This window comes from Tinamus guttatus, unplaced genomic scaffold (genome assembly GCF_059628265.1).
Source record: "Tinamus guttatus ecotype Peru unplaced genomic scaffold, ASM5962826v1 Tinamus_guttatus_pri_ptg000532l, whole genome shotgun sequence".
Taxonomy (NCBI): domain Eukaryota; kingdom Metazoa; phylum Chordata; class Aves; order Tinamiformes; family Tinamidae; genus Tinamus; species Tinamus guttatus.
The window spans coordinates 410954-428279 of record NW_028289066.1 but is presented as its reverse complement, the minus strand read 5'-3'; the positions used below and the strand labels follow the sequence as shown (position 1 = coordinate 428279).

At 43.6% G+C, this 17326-nt stretch overlaps 1 protein-coding gene across 1 annotated transcript; it reads left to right on the top strand.

Moving 5' to 3' along the window:
- Positions 1–345: 345 nt before the first annotated feature.
- LOC148592716 (structure-specific endonuclease subunit SLX4-like) lies at positions 346–15726 on the top strand. Its single transcript, XM_088534053.1, has 14 exons — positions 346–715; positions 1492–1749; positions 2580–2754; positions 3365–3574; positions 4428–4642; positions 5757–6070; positions 6932–7211; positions 8157–8245; positions 9158–9304; positions 10081–10256; positions 11118–12369; positions 13907–13989; positions 14475–14837; positions 15411–15726. The coding sequence occupies exons 1-14, from the start codon at positions 346–348 to the stop codon at positions 15724–15726; spliced, it is 4248 nt and encodes a 1415-aa protein (XP_088390179.1).
- Positions 15727–17326: the final 1600 nt, after the last annotated feature.

The following is a 17326-nucleotide window of genomic DNA, read 5'->3' as shown; positions in this document are numbered from 1 at the left end:
GGCTTCAGTAAATCTTTCTGAAGCCCTCTAGCGTACCATGAAGATCCTACACATGCTTTGGGCAGATTGAAATGCTTCACTTATATTCCAAAATCCTCTGAACAAGAAAGTCATCACTGTGCTGAGTGAAAATAAGCAGGGTCCTTGGAGAATGTGCTGCACTAAATGCTATAATATATTCTATGCAGATGAATTAATCACAGAGGAAAGTCCACCGTTGGAACAGTGGAGAAGTGCTGGCGTCTGAAGAATGAAGGCGGCGAGCCAGAGAAGACGCAGCCCTGACTGTTCCTGAGATCTTTCCCTGTAGCGCTGCTAGGCAGCATTACTGCAGCCTGCAGCACCATGGATGAAGAGGACAATGAATTTAAAGTAGTGTGGGCAAAAATTGTCGGTAGGGCAAAGAAGAAAGCTGAGGATACTGAGGAGAAAGCTGAGGATACTGAGGCAACAAAGAAGGTTCAGAAATGGACAAAGACCACTACAACAGGCAGATCTGTTCCTGGGAGCCAAATCGATCAGTGCTTTCCAGTAGTGAAGGGGAAAGATTTGCCACAAAATTTGGGTTCTAAGGTGCCGACAGGGATGCGTGGAGAAGACGACGATGCTGTGGCCTGCAGTAGTGGTGGGACGTCACAAGAAGACAGGAGAAGCGCTTTCCCTGACAGCCAGCTGCGCACAGTGACCAGTTACTCTACCAAGAGGAATGTGACAGGTGCGTGCACTGAAATCTTTCAGACAGAAAATAGGCTAGTACTGAAAAGACTCAGTTCAGTAGAGCTCTTTAGAAGTCTGGAGGAGGTATGCAGTTCTTCAGTAAGGTGAAACCTAAGTGCTGAGTGATATATGAGGGAGTCATTACCTTTTTTTTTGCGACTTCAGAATGTAAATCATCCCTCAAATCATCAAGAAGCAAGTTTAGATTATATCAAAGTGTTTTTTCACAGTGTGTTATTGTATTGAATGTTGAATTATGTTGCCATTGACTGTCACCAAGGCCAAAAAAATAAATTAAGAAAGGTTCTGGGTTAATTCATGAAGGATTGGTCTTTCAGTGATGACTAAATATGATGACCAGAAGGCAGTCACCAGTGCATGAAATCCTTAAACTGACAGCTAAGGTCAACCAGGAGAAGGATTATTTTGTACTTGTTCTGCCTGATACCCTTTTGTAATTATCTACTAGTGACTGCACTCAGAAACTGGGCTGGTGAGATCTTTGGTCTGATCTCACAGGTTGCCTCAAAGCAGAGCGGAGATACACTGAGCTGTTAGCCTGCTGCTCGTTACCACCCCTCCTTAGGAACACCTGTTGCTTGGTTCTGAGCCTGAAAGTCCGAACCATGGATAGGGCTTGAAGATCAGAGTAGAAACATGTTCATTCTTTTTGACTATCTCAGGTTGCTGTTTTGGGAAGCTTCCCAAGAGCTCCCTGGGCAGCTCAGTTACCTGTTTAATTCTGACTGGGAAACTGTGCTTTGTCCCCTTCAGTGAATGCTCCGAGTGACTGTTCCCAGACTACACTATCCTTCCGTCCTTCACAACCAGAGACCTGCTCTTCAGACACCTTGAAGACACCACTGCTGCCTGGGTCGAAGGTGCGGGCAGCAAAGCTGGCGGTGGAGGGAATGCAGCAGTTCAAGAGAGTGGCACCTGAGCAGCTAAAACATAGCCTGGGCGATAGCTTGCCAAAGGCTGCAGCTAGCAGGAATTCCTCTGATGAAAGCGAGGAAGAGAACCCGGAAAAAGGTACGTTTCTGCTGTTATTTAGCTCCTGTGTGTGCATGGAGAGTGCTGAGGGCTGCTTAGGGTGATTGCATGAGCAGCAGTCTGGATTCCTGGGCTTTGTTCACAGCTGGACAGGTGGCTTGTGTGATGCTGAATAAGTCGCTCGACATGTCTGAGAACTTGCTTTCTCTATTGATAAATGTGTATTGATCTCTATACTTCTCTCCTAGATCTTTTGTGAGGCTGAAATTTGATTTTATGTTAAGTTCTGGAGAGAGAATTTACTTTCTGGAAACAGGTTGAGATTCTAAGAGCATCAGTAAATCCAGTCGTTCTTCTCAGGGGCAATATTGTGTAGCTCATATAAATATGACCTTAGTTACTCCGTGTCTTCTGTAAATCTCTGAGCACTAACAAAATAGGATGTTCTATGCAGATGAATTGAATCCGTAGCAATTTGAATTCATAGCACTTTTTTTGGTGTTTTGGTGCTTTAAAAGTCAAGGCCCCTTTAAAAGTCAAGGCCCTGCTGGTTCTCTATGGACATGAGAATTTCCTGTGTTTAATATGTAATGTTTAAGACCCCATGTTCTCCCAGAAACTTCATCTAAAACATAACTCTCCTTTTGGTTCTGATACATAATGTGCGATGAACCAATTGCCACCTTCCACTCCTGGGGTAGTGCTCTCCTGTACTGTTTGTGCATTCCCTTGTGAGAAATGAGATGTGAAGATGCAACAGGAAGATTGCAGGGGTTTTTTAAGTTAATAAAATAATCATGACAAATGTAACAGTTTCATGCCTTTCACTACAAGATGTTTAACTCTATCATCTCTCCCTTCTGTGCCAGTTACCCACGATCTTCCATCCACAAAGGACGATGGTGCTTTGGCTTTTGCCCTTCAGCAGAAGATCAAGGAGGAAGTCCCGGAAAGCCTAGAGGAGAAGGGCTTGTTTTTTTGTCAGATCTGCCAGAAGGATCTTTCAGCCATGAACACAACACGATGGGGGCAGCACGTTAATAGGTGAAGCACTAGCATGAAAGGCCAGTGTGGCTTTCAGCAGCAGTGCCTTAGAGAAGATGTAATTGCAGACTAGGTAGCAAAGCTACCCGTTAGTGTCCATTTCAAAATCTGCCCATTTCAACACCATTTATTCATTTATATAATGATTTCCTAAGAACATTTGGTATGTCAGCTGTTTGCAAATCTGAGCTATTCGCTGAAGGAAAGATGTGATACTGTTTTGCAAGATGAATAAATACATAGACTATGCACTATATACCTTTGTAAATACTATATATAGGCACTATAGACCTTTGCTTTCCACAGGTAATGAGAGTGGAAGGCTAAGGGAAGGATCCTTGTGTTTTCTTTTGTCAGAATGGTGTGGGCTTAAATTGATGCCAGCACTCTATAACAGTTTCCTTAGTGGTAAATATCAAATACTGTTAAAATATTACATACAGCTAGCTCTTTATAAATGAAAAGTCTGTGCTTCTCTGTAAAGAAAGTATTGTAAACAGCTTGCTTAAGTAGTTGGAGTTGCTCAATTACAGCATTTCAGGAGGCAAGGTTCAAAAAGAGCATTTTATTTTATTTTGTTTTGTTTTGTTTTGTTTCCATCATCCTCCAGGTGTCTGGATGAGATGGAGGCAGCAGAGATCTCCTCCTCCAGCAAACCAGCAATCCCTGATTGTCTCAGCTGTGGCAAACATTTCCAAACTTCCGAGAGCCAAACTACTCACTTGAAACGCTGTGCTGTGAAGATGGATGTTCCTCCTAAAATGCTGCTTCAGGCACTGCAGGTGTCTCAGTTTGGAGTTGCCTCTCCTAAGTATCCCAGGTAAGATTTTGGTGAAAATCTTGCTTTCCTTCAAAAGTGGTGGATGACTATGAGTCAGGAGACAGGAGCAAAATGGGAAGTAAATAATCTTACACTAATTTGTCAGAAATATTTATGCTCTGAGAGGTAATTATGTAATAAAGCTGAATAGCGTGGTTGAACTTATTAAGCAGAACATGCTATATGAGCATACAGTCTCTTTGGAGTATCTGTGTTTCCAAGGCCTCAGCTTTTCAGCTCGTTGCTGTCCTGGATACATGGGCCTTATCCACAGAGTCAAGGAGGAAACATACAGGATGTTTTGAATTGTGCTGGGTGCAGAGATGTATCTGCTCTTTGGGATTTGAGCACCATGTTCAGAGTATAGCGAGTGGTGCCTGCCTGAAATGTATCCAAAGGACTTTTAAGTCTTATTGTGCTGAGGAAGGGCCATTGCTTGTTTACTGTGGAAGTGTAAGATTGGCAGAACGGTTTTGGTGACGGTGTTCTTGACTTCAACCTGATTTTTGCCCTTTGATACAAAGTTTAGGTTTGAGGTAGCAGATGGTTAAGGCCATTCCTGCCCTTGCAAAAAAAAAAAAAAAAAAAAAAAAAGGCAGTTTGTCAGTGCTGCAGTCTTATGTTTACCTTTCCAAAATAAGATTTTCTCCAAATTGCTGTGAATTCCACGCATGATAAGAAATCCTTTTCTTTCCTCCACAGAAAAAAGTACTGTTGATGCTTTCTTATTATTCTGGATATGGGAATCTCTCTGAGGAAGTGGGGCAGCTGGTCTGAAGTGCTCAGGGTTTCTTGTCTCTGATCCAGTTATGTTATGTTAACTTGGGCTTTCTGCTGCATTCTTACGTTTCAGCGATCCACCAAACATACCAAAGCGCAAAGAGTTCTCCGGAGATGACTCCAAGGAAATGAAAAAGAGGATCAAAATGGAACCTCAGGATGAAGATCTGCAGGTTGCTATGGCAATGTCACGCTCTCTCTTGGAGCAAGAAAAGCGTGAACAAGCAGCAGTAGCTGCAAATATGAAACCTGTGGCTGCCTTGCCAATCAAATGGAAGCCTGGATCAGGTATGTGTCACCGTGAGTGTCTCAGGCTATACTATTGGAGGAGTGATGTAACAGCCTGCTCTTCACTACCAACTTTTCTGTTGGGCATAGGGGATGACAAACGCACTTCTGTTTCATTTAAGTTGTCCGAGATGGAGTAATGCAAAGTATCCACATACAGATAGCCAAGGGAGGCTGCAGGATGTTTCACTGAAATCCATTCTGAGTCTTATATTTATTTCACTGGTTGATTGTTTCAAAACTATAGAATGTTTTTAAGATGAGTTGTTTTTTTAATAAATCCCAAAGGGAAAACATGAAAAGACCATTGTTATTTTTTTTTGCAGTGCATTTTTCTTATTCACTGTCCCATACCCTTGATTATGCAACTTTTTCATCCTTCTCTCCTTGCTCTGCTTTCTTTCTGAAGTATATGTGCATACAACTACACACGTTGAACCTGTGGTTTGCTATTTAAATGCACAAAAATGGTCAGAAAAGAAGCCAGTTGCCCTGGGGGAAGGTTGAGTTCTGCACATAGGAGACACTTTACTCTTCGTGGCTCTCCTCAATCTCTTCCTGCTGATAACCACTGCCAATTATATTGGGAATTAGTAAGTCAAAGGCAGTAAAGAAACAGACCTGAGAAACAGACCTGACAAATGATAGCTGTGCAGGATTCATATGTGCTGTGGTTTGACATGAGTGACCATCACCAGTGATCAAGACGCACCAAAAGCAGTCCTTCATGGCTTTGGAGTCTTTTTTCTTCTCTCTCTCTCTCTCTCTCTTTTTTGAGTGAAGCGCTGCTAACTCGCCAAAAGCACTGTACGCTCACTGTTCAAAGGGTCTGGAAGGTAGCCTGCACATAGGTATCAGTTGCTTTCATAGTGATCTGATTTGACAGCTCAGCCCAGCAGGACCATGTGTGCACGAATAAGTCTTCCCTGAAGGTTTGTTTCTCTGGCAGAAGTAACGGGAGGCTTGGGACTTATTGCAGAAATCTTGTGTTCTGCTGTAGTTGCATTTTGATCATTGCCAACTGCAACACTTGAAAAAGCTGGCAGGTTCAGTTCCTCTGCTTATGTGTTCAGCTGTTCATTTATTTGGGTTTCTTTTGCTTTTCTTTTTAAAGAGAAAAGAACACGTAAAAGAGGCCCAACTACTCCTCCACCGTTACTGCTGCGGGATCCAGAGACAGCCCGCAAAAGGACTGAAGAGCGAGCCGCCATGGTGCTTACACAAGAGATGGAATTCCCTCCCACTCCTCGGCTTCCCACCAGTAGGATTTTGGAGGATGGATCTGAGAAAACAGACTGGCTCATGCCATCGCCCAGAAACAAGGACTGCCCTTTATGGAACAGCAGTGCTCTAACAGGGCCCTGCGACCCTGAATCATTCTACACTGCTGAACTGACCCCTCCAATCGTACCTTGCATAACTGTGCAGGTGGGATGCTCTTTTCTCCTTCCTCTGGTATTTGTGTGCCACAGTTTACTTGCTCTGTAGCCCTTCTCTTTTCTGCCATTTAAGTGAATCACCCCATGCTCTGCATGCTCTCTGCTCCTGCACAACTGTCCCCTGGTCTCACACAAGTAGGTTTGGTGATCTTGAACTTTCACTTCTCCCTTTTGGACAGGAGGCTGAGGCTTGTGTTGCCAAGCTGTTCTTTGGGCTTTTGGAAGACAAAACAAATGGGAGCAGAGCACTGAGTGAGAGGGCTTGAGCCTCTTCATTTTGCCACTAGCTTAGCTATTTTTACAGTAGCCTGACTCTTGTGTTCCTTCTTGATACTTTTCTCTGACTGATTATAATCAGAGCCTTTCTCTTTCTTTACTCATGTTTTGTATCAAGGCAGCAAGGAACAGTGTGGAAAGTTCACACTGAAGATGGATGCTTGTGTGTTACACTGAGGAGGGGGTGGGCACTCCTAGAGTTGTAAAGTGAAGCGTTTGCATTTCAGGCTTTCCCCATGTATCCCACTGCCTGAAGCTGCATGCAGGACTGTGATCCAGTTTTAAACCGGGCGGTCTCACTCTGTTATTATCCAGATGTCTTGCCTCTCGTTTTTCTGTATTTTTATAAATGCTGCCTACAGAAAGAGACAGGACCTTTTAGTCTGTCGCCTTATAGCACTATCTTCTTGGAGAGCAAGTATGTATCTGGGGATCGCTCAAAGTATTTTATTAATATTTATTAAGATATTTTGAAAGTATGAACTAGAGATCAATTCAGAGACTGTACTCTGAACTCTGCAAATACATACAAAATTAATTTATTGATGTCTTTTTTTTTCTCTCCTTTGATCAGATTTGTAAGTCAGAGACTTCTCTGCCATCAGTGGGATCTGATCAACCAGAAGTATCTCAGCAACTTCAGCCTGATCTCAGTCCTCATTATCCTGCTTCTCCAGAGACTGGAGAAAAAGCTGCTGATGAAGCCGACTCCGGCTCTGAACAGGCTGGACAGATTTCGTCTCAGGGCGAGAAGGTTCATGTTCAGACTCTGCAGCAACTGGTTGAGTTGGCCATGGAAGCACAAACTCAGTGGAGGCTTGAGCTTAACGACGCTCAGAAAGTAGAGCAGCCAAGTAAGTTCTGGCAGCCTCATGAGCCTCCTCTCTGGTGTCATCAGCTGTGAGGAGCCACGTTGAGCCATACTGAACTTGGAGAGCAGTGGCAGCAGCCGCAAGATGATATTGTTGATCCAGGGGGTGATATTTGGGGGCATTGTTCTGTAGTAGGCTTTAGGTACAATCAAGTTGACATTTCTGAAATGATTCATAGATCCCAATATTTAAGAAGAGCTCCTCTTAGACAGCAGCTTCTAAATTTTATTTTAAAAATCCTTTAAAGGTGTCAGATGCATTTCTGCCAGCCGGGGGCCCAGACACGGCCAATCGTGAGGCAAAAATATATCCCCAAAATATATGCTCTTTTCTGCCTAGTGGCTTTTGCCGACAGCACTGTCTTACGAGGTTTCACCAGGAGAAGACCTGGTGAAAGAAGAGCGTAAGAGATGATGTTGTGTTGGTACATGGATACACAGTCCCTGAAGTTGATCTGTACAGGCTGAAAAAAGTCCACCACCTAGAATTCCTTCAAGAGCAGCTCTAACTTCCCTGGTTACAGTGGTGTGCATTGCACAACGGCACATTCCAAGACCAATGGTAGCCTTAAAATTGTCCAACCATTTAGCATAATATATGCACTGTGTGTCTCCTGTTCACTCATCAGTGAAGACTATGGTTGCTAAATGTAATGTCTCTCTGCTTTGTACTTGACTTGGGTAAAATTCCCTCAGTTCTCCTATTAAGCTGCAGCAAATGGCTGCTGGTCATATGCCAAGAAACCAAATGCATCTGATAAAGCCAAGAGGGGGAGGCTGAACCATTCAGCTCAGAAATGTCAGCCTGGGACAGGAGTCTCTTGGGGAGTTGTCATGGCAAGGAAGAAATGGCAGTTAAGAGTTGCCACTTCGTTCTGTCTTACAAGAAGGTTGTACATGACTTGAGATGTGCCTTTTCTTCTTTGAGGAAAAGAATTGACTTCCAGTGATTCTTCACTAAGTGGCTTTGCTCTTCTACCCATAGAGAAGAGATTTCCGAGAAGCAACGATATAAATGTAAGGACAAATGTTATTTTTCCCCTTTTTTGTATTGTTTATTTGCACTGTATTTTTGTATTGTTTATTTGTTTAAAAAAAAGCCTCTCCTATTTGATTAATTTCCAGAAGTATGGAGTATTTCCCATGCATTTTCACAGAAACAGAGATGTTTAAGCATTACAGTCACTCACAGGAATCATGATAGGCAAAGCAGAAGTAAAGGAGTCTAAAATTATAAGAGTAAATACTTAAAAGTAAATAAATAAAGGAATTTTCAAAGGAGATTTCAGTAACAAGTGCACAAGTTCCTTTGGACTAGATACCTGCATTTCTTTTATTCCATGTTGCCCCCTTGTTGCAGAGGGCTTCTTCCCAGGTGTCATTGCTAGACCAAAACAGTGAACAAGAGAGGAAAGGCTCATTACCTTGCCCCTGGGTCATCCTCATTCCTCTTGCTCTATGCAATTGTTATGAACGGAGTTCAGTTCCATCAAGGTGGGAATTACAGCTTTCAAAAACATGGTGGAAGACAGCAGAGCAAGAGGCCAACTGCAGGCAGTGGCTCTGCCACATCAGGAAATGATGTGGTAAAGATCCGAGGATGATGATGTGCTGTAATGCAAAAGGCTGTTCCACAAGTAGAGTGGAAGACAGCATGTGACTGCGTCTTCACAGCTGCTAAGCTTTGAAGAGAGGAGAAGGAGAGAAACAAAGCCAGAGATGTGTGTTGGACTAGGTTGCTTACGTCTCTTATGGAAGACCTTGCACTGATAAGGATTCTGTTAGTCCTGAGAAGGCAAAGGCAGCCATACCCACGCTGGGACCCAGAGTACAGCAGTGCTGACAAACTGGGCTGTTGCCTCCTTATCTGCCAGGAAAATGCCTTAAAGCTGTAACAACTTCTGTCTTTGTGTCCCTTCTATGTTCTAGTCCTCTTTCAGGATGCTGGCAGAAGATTACAATATCATGGTCAACAACGCCTACTTGAGTGATATCCAGTTTCAAGTGGACTCTGGAGAAATCCTTTATGCCCATATGTTTGTGCTGTATGCACGCTGTCCACGGGCTGTTCAGCTGGTAAGTACTGCTGTTAGACTTTTCTCTTCCCCTCGAGTAAAGCCCCTTTGCAGTAACAGGAGTTTGACCGTCTATTCCAGACTGATCACAACAAATGAGTTAGTGATGCCGTACAGTAAGCACAGAGTATTTGGAGATCCAGTGGCAAGTCACTCTGGACCTGCTGATTATGGAGTAGGCAGTATTTACAAGCTGTGCTTGTAACTAACCCAAACAGAGGTCTGTCACTCCCACAGGTGCTATGGAGGTAGCTGCATTGACCTGTGCCTTTGGCAAGGCCAGTGAAGTAATTTCTGTGTTTCCAGAAGCATTTTGGTTCATACAGTTTCGAGCCTGCTCCTGTGCAATTTCCTGCAAAGGCAATGAAAGGCAGTGGGCTGAAGACAGGAACTTGCCCTCTGACAGAGCTGCCACCAGACCATACCAACTTCTTGACAAAGTTTTGTCATTCTTTCTGGAATCAGTAGAATTCGTTTTGTCCTCATGCATGATTACAGCAGTTTCAACTCAAGGTGCTTAGGACCATTTATGAGGGGTCCTTGAAAGCTTCAGGGTACAAGTTAACAGCTGTATGGAGCTCCCTATTCCCCAGGGAGCTCTGTATCTCTGGTCCTTTTAGCTTCCCTCTGAGGCATCAAATCCTGGCCATAGGAACAGACTTTGACACAAAAAAAAAAAAAAAAAAAAAAAATTAGTGGCCTGATAGAGAGCAGATACTGCTGGTGTTGTTCCTTTATGAGGAAGTGGACCTTGTTTGCTTTCCTTTTACCGCACAGGTTTACGACGAAGGGATATATGTGAAGGTGAAGGACGATGACGACGAGCAGACGCGCCGGGTGCTGCTGAGCGATGTGACAAAAGAGGCAGTCCTCGCATTCCTGCGATATCTTTACACTGCTTATACTGACATCCCTGCTAGAATTGTGCCCCAGCTGAGGGCTTTGGCTACCAGGTTTGTATCATATGAGTGTGCTTTGGGTCACCTCATGCTTTCAGCCACATGGACTTTAACCTGATACCTTCTGTTGTGGTTTCAGTGGCTTTCACAAAACTCATTTCACTTGAGATGCAAGTACCTCTGCTTCCATCTTAAGTGAAATATGAACACAAGAGCATCTTATCCTCATTTTTTCATGAATCTTTCTTTAGGTTACATCTGCTTGAGATTTTCTATTTTTGGTTTATGACTAGAACACTTTTGCCAAGTTTTGTCTCATGATCTTTAATGACAGCTGATGGTGGCAATGGTGATGAGTGTAATTCTCAAAGCATTGCCCTAGTGACACACTTAATCTGAATGAGACTTGCAGAATGTGGATGCAGGGAATGCTAATTTGTTATGTCAGTCATGATCCTAGACATGTGTTAGATAATGAACTTGAAACAGCAGCAGATGAAACACATTCTATCGGATCAAAATCACTTAGTTCTGGAAATGTAGGTGTCCTCCTTTTAAAGTAATTCTGAAAAAGACCAGGAAAAAAAATCTGCTCTTTTATGTTGATAGTCAGTTAAACTCATACCTAATCAAGGAGAACTGATTATCCTCTGTAGTGGCAGCGATGCATTGTTTGGAATGGGGGAAATAAGTGTGAAACCTGAGAAGATTATGGTGACACGGAGTGAAAACCTGAAATTGTTATTGACTTTATTAATGTTGAAACTGCATGTCTAATTTGGCACAACAGTTTCACAAATTAAATTTAACTTTCTTTACAAGACTCACTAGATTGATCAGGCAACTATAACATTTTGGAATTTTGAATGAATTTTGAGGGAGATAAACATTAACATTTCTGTTACATTCTTGCAGGTTTGATTTAAGGGAACTTGTGCTCAAGTGTAAGGACTGCGCTGAAGAGAGCCAGGCATCTTCTGGAGTGGATCCAGAAGATGATCTCCTCTCTGCGAGAGACGATGAAGATAATGATAACAGAGCTGAGAACTTCAAAGAGCTCCTGAACTCAGTGTGGGTGGCTGAAGATGAGGAAGAAGAAGCTGTGCTAAACCCTGCATGCCAGAAGGAAGACGACAACGGGGTGGGTGAACAGGAGCCGGAGGAAATATATGAGTTTGCTGCAACTCAAAGAAAAATGGTTCAAGACAAACTGGAGATGAGGGAAGGCACAGATGACAACATCTGTAGGGATACTGAGGTAGCCCAAGGTGCGAACCAGCAGACTGAGAAAAAAGAGGCAAAAAGGTCTGTATCTGCCTTGATAAGCAATGACTTCAGACATCTGAGGGAAGACAATGATGTGGAAACATCCAAATGTGACTTGTCTGAAGAAGAGAAAATGCAGAATACAAGTGGATACAAAAATGTGAATGCCACAAGCATCAATTTTGAGTCTTGTCAGTTTGAACCTCAGAAGTGGGTTAGGAGATGGGAAAGTGGGAAAGATTTCAAGTTGTCTCAGGCTTCACATAATATGGGAGGAGACGACCGCTTGGAAGAACAACAATTCACCAACTGTTCACTGCACAATGATACTGATAGGCGTGAAAATTATAAATGCTTATTTTCCAAAAATCAGATAGAATACTGTGAGCCTTCTCCAATGAAAGAAGTTATCAAAGAGTCGGGAAAGGCTGTTAGCGAAAAACATGTTGATGTTAATGATTTGCTTCCTTACTCCAAGTCACAAAAAGACCTCTCTCCACAAAGGGATGGTTTTTTTGGCAGTCCTCCTCTCAAATCTTCTATGTCTTTTTATCCTGCTGTTGGTTCTTCACCTATGTCTTCAGAATCGGATAGGAAATTTCCCAGAGAAGCAAAAACACCAGAGAGAAATCAAAAACCATTCCCGTCTCCCAAAATAGCTTTCCAGAAAGCCAATGAGCAGGACATTACATCAGGAAATCGGAACATAGAGAGCACAATTTCTCCAGAAGAGCTTTCCTGCACTGATTTAAACAAGCATAAATATGCTTCAGTTTTGTCAACACCAGTCATAAAAACTCCGGATGTTGCAGTCCAGAACAGAAAAGAGGCTGATATTACTGTTTCATCTTCTGATGATGAAATGGAGCTAGAACAAGAGAGGAAGTTACCAGAGTCTGGCTCTCCTGAAAGTTTCCTGAAGCCCAGATTCTGGGAAGTTTCGGATAGTGAAGAGGAGGAATTCCCACAGATGCTTTTTTTAACTGAGAAGGTGTCAGCTTCAGCAGATGCCTGTCTGACAGACCTTGCAAAGACTCCCGGTGAGAGCTTGTATCTGTACAGAGTTCACTGAAGTAGGTTAAATTGTTGTCGTTTTAGGTGATCATCCTGTTTGTTGTTCACCTGCTATATTGAGAGGGTGTTTTGGCCTTCTAATCCAAAGCAGTCAGGGCCAGGCACAAGAAGGTACAGTCAGCTTCTGATGTGGGGGAGTGCAACTAAATACGTGGGATAGTTGGAGCGTAGCCATTTGTGATCCATTCATGCTGCTGCTTTGACAGTGATCGTATGCATTGTAGAAATGATGAGACATTACCTGGGAGGGGAAAAAAAATCAAACAGCCTTCACTTTGCATGCTAGGGAATGATTATTCCTTGCAGTAATGGGTCTTGTTTTTCATGCATTCATCACTGATGTATGTGCTAACAATTACACGAAGACATCGGGTAAGCTTTGCTTCCAGTGGTAGAAGTATAGAGGTTGGCTGGAAGTAGGTGCCTCTCCTGCCCACGGGTAGGCTCTCTGCATATTTTCCTGCAAAGCTCTTCTGATTTGCCTTTGCTTTGACTTGCCCTGCCCTTGTGTTTGCTGATTGTAGGCTCTTCCAACAGATTTTTGTGTGTCCAGCACTGGTCCCAACTGGAGGACACAGTGAGCGGTTTCAGGACGCACACAAGACTAAGGGCCAAGCTGCTCTTTGCCACCCGATTGCACTTAGTGGTGTCAGGAGCTGGGCCTTGTCTGCTTGAATGTCTGATGACACAGAGAACACTAGCCTCTGGGGTCATACCCTTCTGGGGTCAGCTGCTTACTAGGACAGTTCCTTCCATCTAAGCTCTAAGAACAGCAATTTATCCCTTAATATTTATTAGATATATTACTAATTATACTATCGTAAGTAATTAGTTTAACAAGCAGGATTTAGAACATGACCTGAGACTGACTGTGCTTCACAGTATCAGGAAATCAGTATCACTAAATCAGTATCTAATTCAGGCCCCCAGAACCTTGACTTGTTCGGTTTCTTCTGCAGCAAGTCTCTCCTATGCAATTTTCTTCCTTGGGAAAGAACCACTTCACAGAATTCAGTAAACATATATTTTTAATTACCTTGCAGCTGTTCTATCAAAGCCTCCAGTGGGCTTTTTTATTCAGACCTAACATATGGCTCAATTTGTTTTCTGATTTAAAGACAATAAAAAACAAATATCCTAGACCCAAGGAAGACGAAAGTGTTGATCTGTTCGGTATAAAGGTATTTAGTAGAGCAGCTTGCAGACAAGTAGTCCTTCTTAAACAGTTACTAGATAACATTAAAATATCTGCCACCAGGAGGGGAAGATATCATCCCTCCTATATCCTTCTGTACTAATTCTGATGACAATTTCATTCTGTTGCAGAACCTGCCTGTCACGAGAAGGACAAGTCTCCTGAGAAGGACAAGTCTCCTGAGACTCCTATGACACCAATGCCAGCTTACTCCCTTATGAAGACCCCAGAACTGAAGAGGGAGTTGAGCAGGTTAGCACTGCTTCTACAAGTATATCTAGAAAAAAAAAAAAGTACAAGTACATCTCTTTATGAGCAGAAAAAATACATGGAAGTTCCATCTCCATATGAGGAAGAACTTCTTTACTGTTCCGGTGTCACAGCCCTGGAACAGGCTGCCCAGAGAGGTTGTGGAGTCTCCTCCCCTGGAGATCTTCCAAACCCGCCTGGATGTCACCCTGTGCCACATGTTCTAGGTGTCCCTGCTGGAGCAGGGGGGTTGGACTAGATGATTTCGAGAGGTCCCTTCCAACCCCAACCATTCTGTGATTCTGTGAGAAACCTGCTGGTAGGTGGTGTGAAAGGCAGCTACTGTGCTAAAGGGGAAAACTTGATGGTTTTCCAATGTCTTGCTCTTCCAGCTGGCCACTGAGCTTCCTGGCCTGGTCACATTCCTGAGCTATAGCAGTGGAAGGCGCAGCATTATCTTAGGCTTAAGTCCTACCTTTCTCTTTCAGATTTGGAGTTCGTCCTTTCCCAAAACGCCAGATGGTGTTAAAGTTGAAGGCCATATTCCAGTATACTCACCAGGACGTGGATACGGATGTGGATACTGACACAGAGGATGATATCCCATCCTCCCAGCTTCCCCCACAGAGGCCTCCAGCCAAGCGCCGTAGGCAGCTGAAGACTAACGGGCATGTTGGTGGGAAACGTGCCAAAATCTCCAACTGTAGACAGACAGCAACTGTATCTCCAGAGAGGGGCTCTCTGGCAGCTGATAAGGAGGAGCTGATGCTCTCATCATCTCAGGAATCTTCATATTCTCGGGAATCTTCATCCTCGCTGGATGGCAGTGACGTCTCTACTGGTATACAGAGGTAGGGGAACAAAATACTAACGAAGGAGTCTACGGTGCAGCACAGAGATGAGCTGGGAAAATGGGAAATATAAGTGTCAATGCAGAATACAGGGGATCTGTACTGTAGGCAGCTTCCCTGAGCTTTTGTCACTTGAAGTAAGTTCTTCTGTTGTGCGTTTCAGTCTAATTGCTAGTGAGCTATTCTGAGAGCACAGAAATGCTCACGGGTGAAACTGCACATGGGCAGAGCTCAAAGCTGGCACTGCAAGGAGCCTCGCAGGGTGGAGTGAGAGCCTGCAAGAGGAGCAGGGAGCGCTGCTCGGTGAGCACTGCGTGTGGTGCTGCACAGAGCAAGTGTGTCAGCAGTAGTGCAGCAGGAGCAAGGAATGCCGGGCAGCACCGGCACAGCTCGATGTGCAGGTTTGCAGAACACGTGGCGTGTTCTGCCTCCCTCCCTTTGGCAATTGCTGGTGTCGGAGATCCTACACAGGGCATTGCAAGGGTTGGCAGCCAGGGACTTGGGCATCTCTGAGTGTGCCCTTGATGACCAGTTGTTTCCTTGATTGTTTTTTGCACTTTTTCTCACTTTTAGTTCTTGTAGCAATATATCCGAGGATGAGGAAGAGGAGCTCCCAGCTTCTCAGACAGCAGCCCAGGAAGCAGATACACTGGACGCAGTGGGAAACTACATCTTTTCAAATTCAGTCCTGTACCACAAGGTCCTCTTTTACGAGCCAATTGAGCTGGCTGCACTGCACCGAGAGCTGAAAGCAAACGGCATGAAGATTTCCAAGGCAAAGCTGATGGATTTTCTAGATGCTTACTGTATCACCTTCACCACGGCTGCAGAGCGGAAGGAGAAGGAAGCCAAAGGCAAGGGGAACGGAAGACAGAGGAAACGCTACTGAATGGAGCCTCTCTCCCATTTCCAGCGGCAGCTGCAAAGATCCCTCCTGTTGGTGCACTCCCCTGCTGCTTCTCCTCTTTATCTTTGCTTTCCATTTTTTCCTAATAAGTTTTAGTTCCCTAATAAGATCTTTTTTCCTGAATCTTCAGACTCTCCAAGTAGTTATTTATTCAGTATCTGAGCGGCCCTACTGATTGCTACGCAGGGGACATTGTGGAAATAAGAGGCCTTTGCTGTCCTTGGTTAATCTGGTGGTCTCTGGTAAAACTCCTCAATCTGTGTGCAGCTGTTCTTCTAAACTATTTCTCATGGCTTTGCAGTGTCCTCTAACACCAGCAATTGTGTGAAAGCCTGGATTCCAACATTCCGCTGTGTGTGTCCAACATGTAGCAGGTATTGGCGTGCTGGGATCTCCAAGATATAATCTGCTCCATTTTCTGAGGGCTGTGTTACCTTGTCTTTGTAGTCCGATCAGAGCACATCCTTGACAGAGGTGGGGTTTTTTGTTTTTGTTTTTTTAAGGAGATGGTATTATAGTGATTAAATCTCTTCCTTGAACAGTCTCTTCTTAAACCTATTGTAAAAGAAGTTGTGAACATCATCTGGAACTCTTGGACAAACTCCTGGACCCTAAAAGGTCATCTTTTATATGTATTTTGTGAGCTCTTCTGACTTTCATGTGTTTTGAGAGCTTTGAATCTGAAAAGGTCTTGGCAAAAAGGACACATTGTTATTTTTTATAAAAAAGGAGCCACTTTTGTAACGTATTTATGTATTCTGGAAATTATTTATATTTTTGATATATTATAGCCTTTTTATTTAATTTATATAAATAAACAGAATAAGATCTTGATGATAAACTGTAACAGGTAATGCCTTAGGAAGGCCCGGGGCAGCCTAAGCAGCAGTCCTGGGTCTAGCTGGGAGCAGTAGTGGCTCCACAGTGAGCGCTCTGGCTGGAAGGGTCCTCAGCAGAGGACGGAAGGACAAGGTGAGTCGTGGCACAGGGGCCCAGCAGCAAGGAGAGCTGGAACAAGGGATTGCTGCGCAGTGGCTGGAGAGAGGAAGATCACCAGGTTTGTTTGAGATGGAGAGCACCAAGGTAGGAGAGACTCCAGGTAAGGCTGGGGAAGGTGTTTTGGTCAGCCAGAAGGAGAGATGGGGAATACTTTCTTGCAGAAAAAGGCCAAGTTTTACCTTAAGTGGCCTTCTAGAAAATACTGTTTCCCATAATGTATCACATATTTCTCTCTTGTCAGTCTTAATATGTGAAAATAAGTAAGATCCCTTTCCATCTGCTCTGCTGTATTCCTAGTCAAGACATTTATCATCAAAACTTTTGCAATCCATTCTTTCTTATATCTTGACCTTCAGCATATACAGTGTTACACTTTGGGCATATAAATTACAATCGTTCAACTAATAGGACTGCACCATAAGAAACTTGGTAGCATGCTAAGAAAAAAAAATTTAAAAAAGAACAGTTACTGATAATGCCTATATCCTCTTTTCTCTGTCATCCTTAAGCCTTTCAAATGGACACTTTGCCTAATGAAACAAAACAAAAATTTAACAACTGTGCCATTCGGATTGGAGATAAC

What these genes read in the sequence shown, in the direction of transcription:
- LOC148592716 (XM_088534053.1), top strand. Translation starts at nt 346, where the DNA reads ATGGATGAAGAGGACAATGAATTTAAAGTAGTGTGGGCAAAAATTGTC. An exon ending in TGGGGGCAGCACGTTAATAG is followed by an intron (nt 2,755 to 3,364) that starts GTGAAGCACTAG and finishes ATCATCCTCCAG; the next exon opens with GTGTCTGGATGAGATGGAGG. An exon ending in CGAGAAGCAACGATATAAAT is followed by an intron (nt 8,246 to 9,157) that starts GTAAGGACAAAT and finishes TCTATGTTCTAG; the next exon opens with TCCTCTTTCAGGATGCTGGC.